At 41.3% G+C, this 13,682-nt stretch overlaps 1 protein-coding gene across 28 annotated transcripts in view; it reads right to left on the bottom strand.

Moving 5' to 3' along the window:
* LOC134205888 (inositol hexakisphosphate and diphosphoinositol-pentakisphosphate kinase 2) overlaps positions 1 to 13,682 on the bottom strand; it is a 95,934-nt gene that overhangs the window by 16,436 nt on the left and 65,816 nt on the right. For 13 of the 28 annotated variants that reach the window (XM_062681576.1, XM_062681573.1, XM_062681574.1 and 10 more), the window contains 3 exons: positions 13,086 to 13,133; positions 1,069 to 2,412; positions 190 to 408 (listed from right to left, as the gene is read on the bottom strand). In XM_062681576.1, coding sequence (XP_062537560.1) covers positions 190 to 408; positions 1,069 to 2,412; positions 13,086 to 13,133 — 1,611 coding nt within the window. The remainder of the gene's footprint in view (positions 1 to 189; positions 409 to 1,068; positions 2,413 to 13,085; positions 13,134 to 13,682) is intronic. The other 15 variants (XM_062681575.1, XM_062681557.1, XM_062681562.1 and 12 more) reach the window with 7 other exon arrangements.

Raw genomic sequence — 13,682 nt, 5'->3', positions numbered from 1 at the left:
CTTGAAACACAGGAACATGCACGATGAAGACGTCGATATAATATAAACAATTTCAATAGAATTAAGTAACCTTTGAGGATTTAAAAAAAAAATATGCATCTGATAACAGATGTAAACATTTTGAAAGAATCTTAACAACAATAGACATTGAAACCGGGAAAAAGATCCCAAAGTTCAAGGTTCACTTACTCGCCTGCGGCAGGGTCGACGCATCCGGGACGGTCGCCGGGCTGGGGACGGGCGTCGGCAGCGGCGTAGACGGATACTTCGGCGGCGACGAAGCCGGCGTCTTGAACAGCGGCCCGGTGGTCATCTTGTCCAGGAAGTTGTCCAGCTGTCGCAGCGACAGCGCGTTGTGCAGGGTCTCCAGCGGGCGGATCGGAGGCACCCCACCGAATCCTTCAAGTGCTTGAACCGAACACAACAGAACAGGTTGGAGAGAGAGATGGCGATGGCGATGTGTTTGTGTGTGAGTTTTTGGCGATTCAACAGACAGCAAATTTCGTGTTTAATTTTTCCACAGCAATTTAAAAATGAAACGAAGGAATGGGAAGGGACATGTTTTGGCAGGGATACATCCAGAAGCCAGGGTTTTTAGTTAGGAGATGGAAGCGAAAAAGGAAATCAAAAATTTCATCAATAATGGTTAAATTAGAAATATTCATTGCTGAATCGAAAAAAAAATAATGCTCGGAAAAGAAGTCGAAACGAATAGCACCGATGTTATAAAATTTTCTGAAATTTACAATAACGCAGAGGGTATTCAGACTATGAGCAATATCAGTGGATATAGAGTAACATGGTATTAAACATATTTTCAAAAGGGGGCGAATTTGGCGTGCTTACTGCGAATGTGAGTACATTGCAGAAAACATAGCGTGAGTGAAATGGTAAAAGGTTTATACTTTAAAATAATGAGATTCCAATACCAATTCCACTGAACTATCACTTTTAAGCTTGAACACCATACAGCGTTTGCTATTCGATTCAACACCTTTCTCAATACACCTAACAGCATTAAAAAAGAGCAAAGAAAAAAGAATAACACCATGACTGGATAATAATTACCTGACGGCGACGCCGTATTGGGAATCATGTCCCGGAGATTGGGCGCCGACGAGCTGCCACTGATGACCGCGGTGCTGAACAAGCTGTTGGTGCTGGTAGCCATCTTTTTCCCGAAGCCCCCTAACATTTTGAAGTAGCTCATCTGGCCGGCAATGCTGTGTCGTTGACGTCTCACGGTTGCGCCGCCGGTGGACGAATTGGACGAACCATGAGAGGACGGACCGGGACCACCAACGACACCACCCCCGCAGGCAACACTGCCGCCTCCGGGCGGGTTCGTGCTGCTGTCTGTGGTGTACGATTTGGCGAGTTTCGAACAATGAGTTTTACGGTTAGGTGCAAGGTTACTACTGTTCAGGTTAGTTGTGTAGGGGAACGTCAGTGTGGTAACGGGATCACTATCACTACTCACGGGGACACACATCTCGAGATTTTTCGAAACCGGGAAAACCCTATCGAGCAGGGATTGGAAATCGCGATCTAGGGCCGAGAGATCAGACAGGCTCTCGTCGGGTGGGGGCGTGGTCAACGATACAAACGTTACAGTGTCCTGCGTGTTGTCTGTGTTAGTCGGATCTGTGGGTCCTGAATCAGATTGATCCATGGTGGGCGTTACGGAGGAGCGGATGGGGAGCCCCGGATCGCTAGCTACCCGGGTTAGATTGTCGGGGTGGAAAATGACTCTCGGTCGACGGGGAACGGAGAGCGCAATAGTTTGGGATTGAGACCTTGTACTAGGGCTTGAGTGTTTCACGTGGAAGAGTAAGGTGGTTGTGGAACCGTTCTCGAGAATACGCGGCGTATCGACATCTGTCAAGTAGTCTAGATCGTTGAAGCTCTTGCTAACGAGAGGCGTTGATGCGTAGAGCATCGATTTGTAGCTGTAGCCGTTGAACGGCATTAGCAGATTGTCACGTTCCGGATCGTTTGAAAAGGTATACGATAAGGCCCGACTACTCAGCGGGTATCTATAGTGGAACGGATCCAAATCGTGACAAGCACTGTAGTATCGTGACGTTTCTGAATCCGAGTCGGAAAAGGAAGAAACGTATAATTCTTGATCAGCTAGGTTCGGAGTGAACTCGCTGATAGAGTCGCACGAATAAGATTCATGCATGAACAATGTGGTGCAGGAGAGTGGTCGCTCATTGGTTGCTGCGATTGAAATTCGCGATCGATCATCGGAGATCGAGGCAACCGAGTTCGTGTTGAACACTCTCGAAGTAAGAATATTATTTTCCGGCGTTTTGGGAATTTGGGAAAAATCGATTGAATAGAGCGGAAGCTCGTTAGTTGCCGATTCAAAAGCCGGTTCTGCGTTGAACTTGACAGATGCCGCTATGCCTGACCGTTGAATAATTATTGTTATAATACACACAAATACAACGAAAGTACATTTACGGGTTAGAGTTAACACAAAGTAATTTGAATAAAAATATATGTTACAGCGAATCGTTAGAACATCAATCGAAATAGAAATTAACGGTTACCATTGATTAAGTTTGATTGAATTCAAATCATAACATCGGTTTTATACAATACCCATCAGAAGAGGAAACACAGTTTTCCGGAAACACAAAACAGAACCATTAGTCAAAACAACATATTCGGGATGTAAAATGGAAAGAGAGAAAATAAATAGAAAATATAATGATAACAAATGGCAGAGACCGGCACCGGAATCCCACGTGTGTTACAATTGTGTGAGCGATGCTGATATTGAACATTAGGGGCAATAGCTGTTCAACGACAAAGAGCTGCAAAATTGCGCAGATGTGAGTGAGCGGGTGTTAGCTAGCGAGGCGAGCAATCGGAAGAGATTCAAAAGCCACCCCCAAATATGCACCATAAATGCGAACGTTCGTGTTAGTATATCCGAGAATCTAAATAAGGAAAAATATGAAAACTCTGAATCAAAACCAGAAAACCAAGAAAAACGAGAACCAATCAAACCTATAGCTAACTATATTCAAGACCCAATCGTGGAAGAGTTTTGTGTGATGGTAGTAGTACTGTGTAGTTCCAGTTTGTAGAATGCAACAAGGGTATCGTATAAATCCAAACTAGTCACTCCGTCAAATGTGTTGGTATTAATAGAGACTACTACAGGGGTAAAGAGATCACAGCTCTACAGAAGTCAGATCACATGCTGGAGTAAGAATCAATTCAAAGTTCTGAAAATTCAATAGTTTCAAAAATAGCCTTTGGGAACCTCTATATGTAGAACTAATTATGAATTTATTTTCAAGTTCATTAAAAAGATATTAAAAATCTCAAGAATAAAGAAATAAGATCCAAGACAAAAATTGAGGTGAAATCCACAAATCAATTTTTGCTAATAAATGTGTGAGCGAAACAAAAAAAAGGAAAAATATTTCAGAAAAACCAAAAACTTGAAATGTGAATACAGAAAATTCAAAATTTTTGTTCGGCCGCAACGCAACGAAAACACGAAGTTAAGGACAATCCTCACGGAATCCAAAATTAAATGCACTCGCGTTTTTAAGGGCACACCACCAAATACGGAACCATGGCACAACTGTCACAATTATCTCAGGCATGCTGTGACGCAACAAAGCTGAAATAATAAAAATGACAATTGTGCGTTGCTTCCGTATTCCGTATTGAGTGAAAACGCGAGTACATCTAGTTTTGGATTCCGTGAGGATTGTTTGCCATTTAATAATAATAATATAAGGATTGTCTTTAAACTGAACTTTAAAGATTTCATTCATCAAGTAATCATTTGCTTCGAGCAATTGCTTATTGACGATAATTTCACGTGGCAAGAAAAGGAAGCGTATAAACAAAAAACTCAAAGAGGCTTACGAAGAACTATGATTGAAATTGTTCTTAGAATTGTAAGAGCAGTTTTATCATTATTCGAACCGGTTTGAAGTGAAATGTTATTTATAATATCTTATAATCAAGTAACCAATAAGCACTTCCTTCTTCTTCTTATTGGCATCACATCCCCACACTGGGACAGAGCCGCCTCGCAGCTTAGTGTTCATTAGGCACTTCCAAAGTTATTAACTGCGAGGTTGCTAAGCCAGGTTACCATTTTTGCATTTGTATATCATGAGGCTAAGGAGGGCCCGCGCGGCTAAGGAGGGCCCCACGGCTAAGGAGGGCCCCATAAGCACTACAATTCGCCAAATCGACAATAATGCTTAAAAGTTAATGAATAGCTGTATTTTATTGTACACTCAGGAAAATGGCTCTTACAATTTTCATAAGACCAATCTTATGAGAACATTTCATAAGAATGGAATTATTAAAATCATAAGACATTGTTTTGACAAATTCTGGATTTATGTTGGCTATCCAGCGAAATATTTTCTTGAGGCGTTGATAGGCGTGTGATGTAATCACGCGCCTCCCAATCTCGACGTCCACTTTTCGAATCCGGGTTACATAATTTACATATACTCAAAATATTTCATAAGCTCGTCTTATGAAATTCATTCCATAAGAAAAACTTATGAAAATCAACACATTTTCTTATGTCGCAATTTCAAAAGAGTATCTTATGATGTTCATACGACCCGTTTCCTCAGTGTACGAGTCAGTCGAAAAGAAGCTCGGGCTTGAGCTCGGGGCGGTTTGGCAGAACCCCGACCGTTTGTGCCAAGGAGCTAGACTTTACTAAGGTGGCGCAGATCAGCGCTGCGTGCCATTAGTTCTCTCTTTTACTCTCCCACAACGCAAATAGTGACGTCACATAAGAACAGCGGGAGAGTGAAAGAGATAACTAGTGGCACGCAGCGCTGATCTGCGCCACCTTAGTAAAGTCTAGCTCATTGCGTTTGTGCAACGCCGAATAGGGGCGATTCCTTCATCAGTGCTGTCACCTGGAAAAAGTAGAATCATGGAAATTTGACATGGCAAGATATAGAAAATGAGAATTAAAATGCCAAATATTTTCTTCTTCAATTATTTGGTAGAAAATGTATAATAATTACGTTGTGAATCGTCTTTTCGCTTAGCACGCCAGTTCAATGAGGAGAATCGCATGGTCTGGAAGAGTAATTTCTGCTTCGATTAGCATAAATCTAAATTTGAGAAGGCTTTGAGAATTGGTCGTATGTGCAAAAGAGAGGCTCTCTTTGTTCACGCTCTCTTTCGTTAATAGATGGGCTAGATATCGATTGTTTGCTACTTTTTCACTTCAGAACGCTAGTCGAAGCTATTGTCTTTGAATATCTACCTACCAAGAAATCCGAAGAAAACTTTAGTAGTATAGTGTTGTAGTAATCGAAAGAAAGGGGAAGCAAAGAGAAACTCTCTGTTGCACATACGACCTATTCTCAAAGCACTATTTACTATTAAAGCACTAATATTGAGCATGAGCATGATGACCGTGCATTTCGTAGTTGCTACTCCGTGATCGACCGGAACAATTGCAATTGCACAGGGAACCAATGGATGGAAGCAGGGGATTTGCTCTCCAACCTCAATGTGCACAGTCCGAGAGCTCTAGTATTTTGGATGGTCGATAACGGCGCTGGCCACGTCCTCACGGTCATCGGGGATGGGAAGGAATTGATGATGCAGTCACTCGCCCACTGCAAGTCGAGAACACATCTGCACTCGCCACGAGTTCCTGCGGAATTTTATTGGAATCTGGGGTTAGGTTTTAAGGCAGAGGTTCGTCTTGGTTAACGGGTGGCCAATGTGATGGTAATGAAAGGGTGAAGTATATTCTAATTGGATGTCGAAACGAGCTTTTTTGCTTAATTCGTATTCTAACAGTTACTTGCTAGAACTAATCAAGATGTAGGTATATGGATAGAAGATGGAAACGGTACGAAATCCCATTCCCAGTTTTAGCGATTGCTAGAACGTGAGAAATATATGAAAAGATACAAAGTAGGAAGAATGGAACCGGCCTGGGATTTATCTCATGACCTCCTGCGTATAAGGCAGAAGTGGTAGCCATATGACCACCAAGCCCGTTTTTTATTTACTATTAAAGCACTAATATTTAATATTAACTTGTTCGATCATCGGTTGCAGCGATCGATATTTTTTGATTCGATTTTCACACATTTTAAATTATGCGTGTTGCATTCCCTAATGCGTAAAGTAATCAAACATATGAAAAACTTCCCATAAAATCGTGACATGTGATCAGACTTCTACCAGCTATGAAACATTCAGAGCTTCAATAAGACATATTGAATAATATAAATTATTTCGAAACATTTCAGGAATTATAATGGCATCATACAACTTCTACAAAAGAGTCAATCTGGGAGTGTAAATCATGCTTGTGAGACCCATTATTAAACCTGAATTGTTGTTCGTAATTTAAAACAAAGAATATCGTTCTTGTATACCAAAATTGCTCAAAGTTACACCCTTCCTGAGACCAGACGAGGACTATCGAGGAAAGAACTTTCCATTCGAAGATTCATTCGCATCGCTTATAATTACAATAAAAGGCAAATGAAACAAACCTTCGAATGTTCAATTAGTGAACAGTAACAACAGTGTGTCTTTCGACCCGACAGTCACCCGTTACGGTCTCTGGAAGTGCCGAGGGCTTCATGCTGCCAAAGATACGCCGAATCAGGCTCTAGGAGAGTACACCGGATCTCACTAGACCAAGGGGGGAGGGGGGACACAACCAAAAAAGTTATCAAAAACACGGAACAATTGCCGGCCAGACGAGGCTTCATTGTTATTGTTGTTGGTTGGTGTTTTTTTTTGTTTATTTGTTTTGTTGCTTATACGACAGAAAATATAATAATCAAAAAATATGGATTATTTGTTACTCTTGGAAAATATAAGAGATACCGGTGAAGTTTTGGAATGTTTATCGAAATACATTTTATAAACACAAGGAATTGAAACGGCACTACCGGTGTATTTGTGTTGGGGAATTTGGAATTTTGGAAAAGTGAACTGAGCTCGAACACACAATAGACAGAACAGAGTAGAAACAATAGAAAAAGAAGGACAGACAGTTTTCATACGAGACATAAACATTTCTATGTGAGAACAGAAAAATATTTAATGTATGTGCAAACTGAAAGATTGAAGGTTCTGAAACATGGTTGTAGTGACAACATGGAGTAAGAATAAATTTTATAATAATAGCAATTTACTTATTAAATTTCATGAAACTATTTCCCATAAAAGATACAACGTAAGCATTACAATACCCGAATAGAAAATACAATAGCATTACATTAAAATATCATAAAATTACAATACATTTTATTGATGAACAATGAATTCTATTGTTCTTCTATTGTACCAATTAAATTGCCTTATTGTTATTCCAATAAACGTACAATAAAATCTATTGACAGAAAAATGTTGACAATATAGAATTACAATAAATTCTATTGTATTGGCAAAAAATGTATTCGAGAAATAAACATTTTTTTTATTGTTACGGTAACTAACAACCCCTATTTTCTATTGTAAAATTGCCATTTACAATAGGATTTATGGTGGAAAACAATATTCTTAATTGTTATCCTATTGTAAGCAACAAGAGTTTATTGTAATTACAATTAAATGTATCGTATTGTTACAATAATTTCTATTGTAAGTCTATTGGACTTTTTTATTCGGGTACATATCTGACAACTGAATGTGGATACGCACAGTATGTAAAAGATAAAGTTCGAAAAATGTATTAGAGGTAACCACTTCATCCTTCGAAGGGAACTCACGACCTCTCAGTATGATCGACTGGTGCTTTAACCAAACGAGCTACGAAGGATCTCTGTTGGTCCCCGCAAGGCGCAAATCTCAGCAACTTCTGAATGAGAAGCACTCGCAATCCATTGCCCGAACCAACGCTTCCATCGGGGATAGTAATGGGTTTAAGGAATGAGATTAAGTCTGCGCCGCACAGTCTGGAGATCGGACATCAAAATCGAGATTTTAAGATGCTAATGAAAAAAGGAAAAAAAAACTTGAGTGGAGAAGATTGCACAATTGATGCCAACCAAATGCATGTTTTTTTGTTTGGTAATCACAATGGTATTTTATACCAGAGAAGTCGAGAAAATTTTCAGCACGGATCTTCTCAACCGTTTCGGGAAATTGGAACCAGCCACCTCATGGGGCCTGTCTAGGGTAAGGTGGGGCTTGAAAATGGGCTCTGTTGAACCTAATAAAGCATACTAGCCTAACCTATGAGCTTCAACAACGGAATCGAGATGTACCAGCCCCGTGGCAAGAGATGCTTCTCAGCGTAGCGAACATCTTCATGAATATGTCTAGCATACATTTTGAAAAGTACTTCTCCCGAATCGTGCATTTATAAGCAACTGGATTTTTTCCAAAATATTGTTGGCTACACTTTTTCAATTTGTTCAAAATTAATACCAGCTATTATGGGCATGAAAATATAATCCTAAAACATCTTTCAGCACACCATTTATTTCATTTAAATTTCACTAATGAATGTTGTTCGATTTGCATCCCGGGACCATTTCAACTGTGATGCTCAACACAGTATAAACAATAATAATATCTTTTGTTTGATTCGGAGCGGGAGAACAAGTTACGAAAAATGATTTCGTGTAGCGCTTGATTTCACCTGTAGATTCCCTCCAATTCGTAAGTTTATTATATTTTATCATCAAATAACATAATTCCCATGGTCAAAGATGTAAATCTTGCAAATTATTTTGAAAACAATTTTTAGATTTAACCAAAACAAATAGTAAACAAAACACATGATGTTTATTTTCGTACAATAACAACGGACGGTAATGAGCTACCGTCCGTGGACATGGTGGCTATTGTCAAACCCCTTGTGATAGTATAGGACGCCAGGGGGGTGAGATGTACACAATAAATCAAGAGATGACAGTTGTGTCATTTCACTTCTTGAGTAGAGCCTGGTGACAGCGTCTTGAAATGGCGAGTGGGCTCATGCCTTCCATCCCGTAAAACCATCAGGCCTTGGAGAACGCTGTCCCAATCCAGCCGTCTGGCTTTTCCACCCAGACGGGAGTAGAACCAGTTGATTCCATTCTGGCTTGCGCAGATCTGGCTCTGAACACCGAAGTGTTAACCCTCTCATGGCCTCACTACGGATGGAAGATAACCATGAAATCAAGAAGGCGACTATTCCAGTTGGGTAGGGGTTCCCAACAAACACGAATGAGTATACTAGGCCGATTTTGGAGAGCTCTCCACCCAAGGCGTTGGGTGCGAGGGAAAGGCGAAGCAATCGTCGAACAGAACGCTAACAGTGCGCCGGCATGCAAGAGCATAATACAATGGAGATAGGGTTGAGCGGCGTTTTTCCGAGGTTGACCGTCGTGATGGTGCAACTCGACGGTATTATCGACTTCATCAATGGACGGCACTATATGGCGAGAGATTTGAAGCTACCGAAACTTTGCAAGTTGGTTCTTGCGGCAAAGCAGGGACGGAAAGTGGGACGATAGGAGGCGGCGGATTTTTCATTCTGCGATAGAGAGACAGCAAGGAGGACAGACAAGCGCTCCAGGAAGTCTCTGTTGGGCTTCGGAAGAGCGATGATCGGTAGAACAGAGGCAAAGACAATGGCGAAACAAGCACGTTGGCCACGGGAGGTGGAACGCCAGCCCGACCAAAAGAACAAGTCGGTCGTACGCTCGCTGACAAACGATAGCGGTAAGGGGCGAAGAAAGAAGCGCTGCTGGCGAAGACGGGGAAATAGAGCTACGCTGAAGATCTCAAAACGATGCGCAGCGCTGAGAAGCTGAAGGACCTCGGTAAAGAGGGGTAACAGTCCATCGATACCTTATATGAAATGCTAGCCCAAGAAGTCCTAGGTAATGGTGTAGAAGTAAGGACTCTACACGATGAGGTGACCCTCCAATGTAAACCGCTGAAAGTTGGTTTGTCTGTATGTTCAGTCAGCCTCTATAAACCAGCGATAGTCAACAAGTGCTTCAGCTGCCTCGAAGCGAGACACAAAAGGGGGGAGTACAAAATGCCGGACAGGAGCAACGTGTTTAGATGAAGTATAATGAGAATAAATAAATCTATATACATAAAAATGAATTTCTGTCTGTCTGAACCTTATAGACTCAGAAATTACTAAACCAATCGGCGTGAAAATTTGTGTGCAGAGGTTTTCGGGGCTGGGGAAGGTTCTTAAGATGATTTGAGACCCTTCCCCGTTTTGGAAAGGGGGCTCCCATACAAATGAAACACAAATTTCTTCGAACTCGAGATCTAAGCGAAACGAAGTTCGTCGGGTCTGCTAGTAAATAAATAAAAATACGAGGAAACTGTGCAAGTAACTGGACTGGACCCGTATCGCATCTTCGTTGATAACGGGAACAGGGTAGCTGAAGGATCCAAATCAACAGCGATTCGTACGACGGAAAGGAACCTGATGTACGATGGCATGCTATGGAGAGTTCATCGAGGATGTCGAGTTATCTGCAACCCATTTGATCAGTCTTGTCGAAGAATTGTTGCGCAGCAAGAAGCTGCATCTGGCGCATCATACACCGGAGATAATAGTCGTTAACAACCGAAAATCAATTCAGGAGGCGCCAATTTTAATTGATGGAACTTTCAAACAATTGGGTTGATGCTCGACGATAACAGCACCTTCGAGGGTGTACTCCAGCAAGCGCAGGCTAATGGCAAGCGTGACCTTATCAATACTGCGGTACGGAGGTCCAGTCTGGATGTTGGCCTTGAGTGCAAACTGCTACGCCGCGACGCTGGAGAGTACTCATAAGCTGATCAGCGGAGTTATAATGCCCATAAAACTGGTGGTTGAGGAAGATGAGAAGTGTTACGCCCTCAGGGGCATCGGTAATGCTCATCGGAATATCAAAGCAACACCGGCAACAAAATGGCGAAGAAGTAGGACAATTTGACTAAGGGCAGGTAGATCCACCACCTAGTCCCAAGTGTGTCACTGTGGATTAACAGACCTCATTGAGAGCTAAACTTTGATGTGAACCAGTTCCTAACCTGCACAGGTTCGGGGGGCTTCATCCACCGGTTCGCGATCCAGACGTGACAGAAACGGCTGAGCACATTCTGTTAACACGCTCCTGATTCGAATCGGAGATGAGTGCGATGTTGGAGGCGTACGGAATGGACAGTAACAGTGATAACACCCTCGGAAGAATTTAACAGAACACATAGTAGTAGACATCCTACAACGACTCATGGAGTAAGTTTGGAGCTAAATGGCTCAGGGCACTGAAAATCGGTTATCGGAGAATATCAAGTAGACAAGTCCGGGAAGTTCGTCGTGCGTGAACTTACCGGTTTTTGCCCGTCGGAGCATCACTGAACCGAACGCTATCTCCACTCGTATCTGGATCGACTTTGTCACTCAACCGGTGACGCATTGAGGTCGTAGGAACTCCCCGTCGGATCCACCGCTGGGGACTATCGGAGTAGTCCACGATCAAAGCGATCGATCGATAGATCGTGGCATGAAAACGCACCGGCACCGGGTTGTCGGGGCACCATTTAATCCGAAGCTCTCTCCGCCCGGATTATTTTAATTCACCTCGGCATTCGTCCGGTCACCCATTGAGGTGGGTCCCTCTCGGAGTAGGATTGATCCACCGCTAGTCCGAGTAGTCACGATCGAGCCGGGAGCTGAATAGCTCAACAGAGTAGAACAACCCAAAGTGAGCGGTCAAGTGGATCAAGAAGTGATCCACGAATAGAAGCCAAAGGGCTCAATCGGAACAAGGAGAAGCAATGTTTTAAACAATCAATGTCCATAAATACAGTACATATGCAGAAAATTTGATTTAAAAAAAATGGGCACGGAGTAATTCCAGGTTGTACTGGAGTAAGTTTTTGTTTTATCATATATGGCTTGTGACACATCATTTGTCATTATTTTGCGATTAGGAGTTGAAAAATTACATCCAGGAATTGGTTTGACTAAACCTGGCCACATTGGGTGTTCTAAGGGCGCCCTAAATCCGGTCTCGGTGGAACATTGCTTACTTACTTTCGTGGGAATTTTGTAAAATATAACAGATAAATTGCTATTCTTCTAAAATTTATTTTTACTTTTCGTTATCACTACAACTACCTAATACTAAAAAGGAAACGTCGAGGAACAAAGTTCTAGAATCAATTGCATCACGGACAACAAAAGAGCTAAGGATCATATTTACAAATATATCAACACATGGTTCGTGCGGTACGTCAGTTACGATTGTATCTTGTAATACATAATTTCCAGAATGGTTTGTCTTACCCAGAATATTACAAAGTTTATAGGAAAAATCCATTGGATGGCTCTAACCAGCAAGTAGCAGTAACATAATATTTCTGTTTATTGTAATTTATTGCTTATGAAAAATAACAAAGCTTTTATTGCGCTTTTTGCACTTTATAAGAGTTTTGCGAGATTTTTTTTCTCACAGTCATCTTTTTCTCACACTCAATACACTCATAAAAGTTTGATTTTCCGTGTATAATGTTTGTGTGTGAGTTCTCAATCTGAAAACAAATAGACGTCAAATCATGGCGGGAATCGATTTAGTGTACACGCTTACATGTGACTAACAAGTAATGGGTTATAATTGGGTAAGTTTCAGTAACAAAAATCGATCAACCCGAAATGAGAGTGAGTGTGAATATTTATTTTATTCAAATGTCTCTTTAAAATTCTCTGGAGTTTCTTGAATTTCTGAAGGAGAAATGTACTTTCAAAGGGATTTTGCGATATATATTAATCATGTTATACATTTTTATTAACAAAAGTAACTGACATATGCCTAATCCAAAATAAACGAAATATACAGAAATAAGGAAATGATAAAATTAAACGTGTAGATTCTCGGGAAACCTCCCTCCGGGAAAAAGTGAACTAATAACAAAGAAACTATGCAACTATTTTCAATATATCACAAAAGAAGGTCAACAGCAATTATTCGGCATGAGTTAGATCCAACTAAACTATACAAAGGGTTGAGGGGATCAACTAACCAATTAAACAGAGAGAAAATTGATATTCTACACTAAAAATAATCTAATATAAAAACACAAAACAACATTACCTTGATTGTAAACCGCCTGCTGGCTATGATAGTAACGTGCATGATCTACTATGCCGACGCCCCCAGTCAGGACCATCAATGCCGCCGTCGTCGAGAAAACGATTGCACAGGGAAACGGTGCCAGAACGCGTCAAGCGCATACGCCCACGTGCACAGACACAAACGCACACGCACGCACGCACACACATGTGACGAAGATACAAACACAATGGATGACAATGGTCAGTGTTGTACGATTTTTTGTGTTGGTTTTTTTTTTGTTGATTGTGCGACGATGTTTCGTTTCGGTACGTGATGACGGGTGAAGGGGCGGAGCCACGGCAACCAATTAATCGGTGAATAGAGCAGGTATGATATGGAACGAGAATTTGGAAATATTATACAGAGGAGTATAAGTAGATGTAGAATTTTGAATCGGTACTAAATGATGCACGCTCTAATTTATTGAAATTTAGAAATCGAAAGAAGACAGTGGAAACAAACAGCTTCTCGCACAACAAATGAGAAGGTAGACGTGTTCAAACAAAAGTTGATAGTTATTTCACGCGAGGAAAAAAAGAGACAGTGCCACCTAGTTCGCTGAAAAAGGGCATCGAG

The sequence above is a fragment of the Armigeres subalbatus genome, chromosome 1 (genome assembly GCF_024139115.2).
Source record: "Armigeres subalbatus isolate Guangzhou_Male chromosome 1, GZ_Asu_2, whole genome shotgun sequence".
Taxonomy (NCBI): Eukaryota; Metazoa; Arthropoda; class Insecta; order Diptera; family Culicidae; genus Armigeres; species Armigeres subalbatus.
This window is presented reverse-complemented; position numbering and strand designations above follow the sequence as displayed.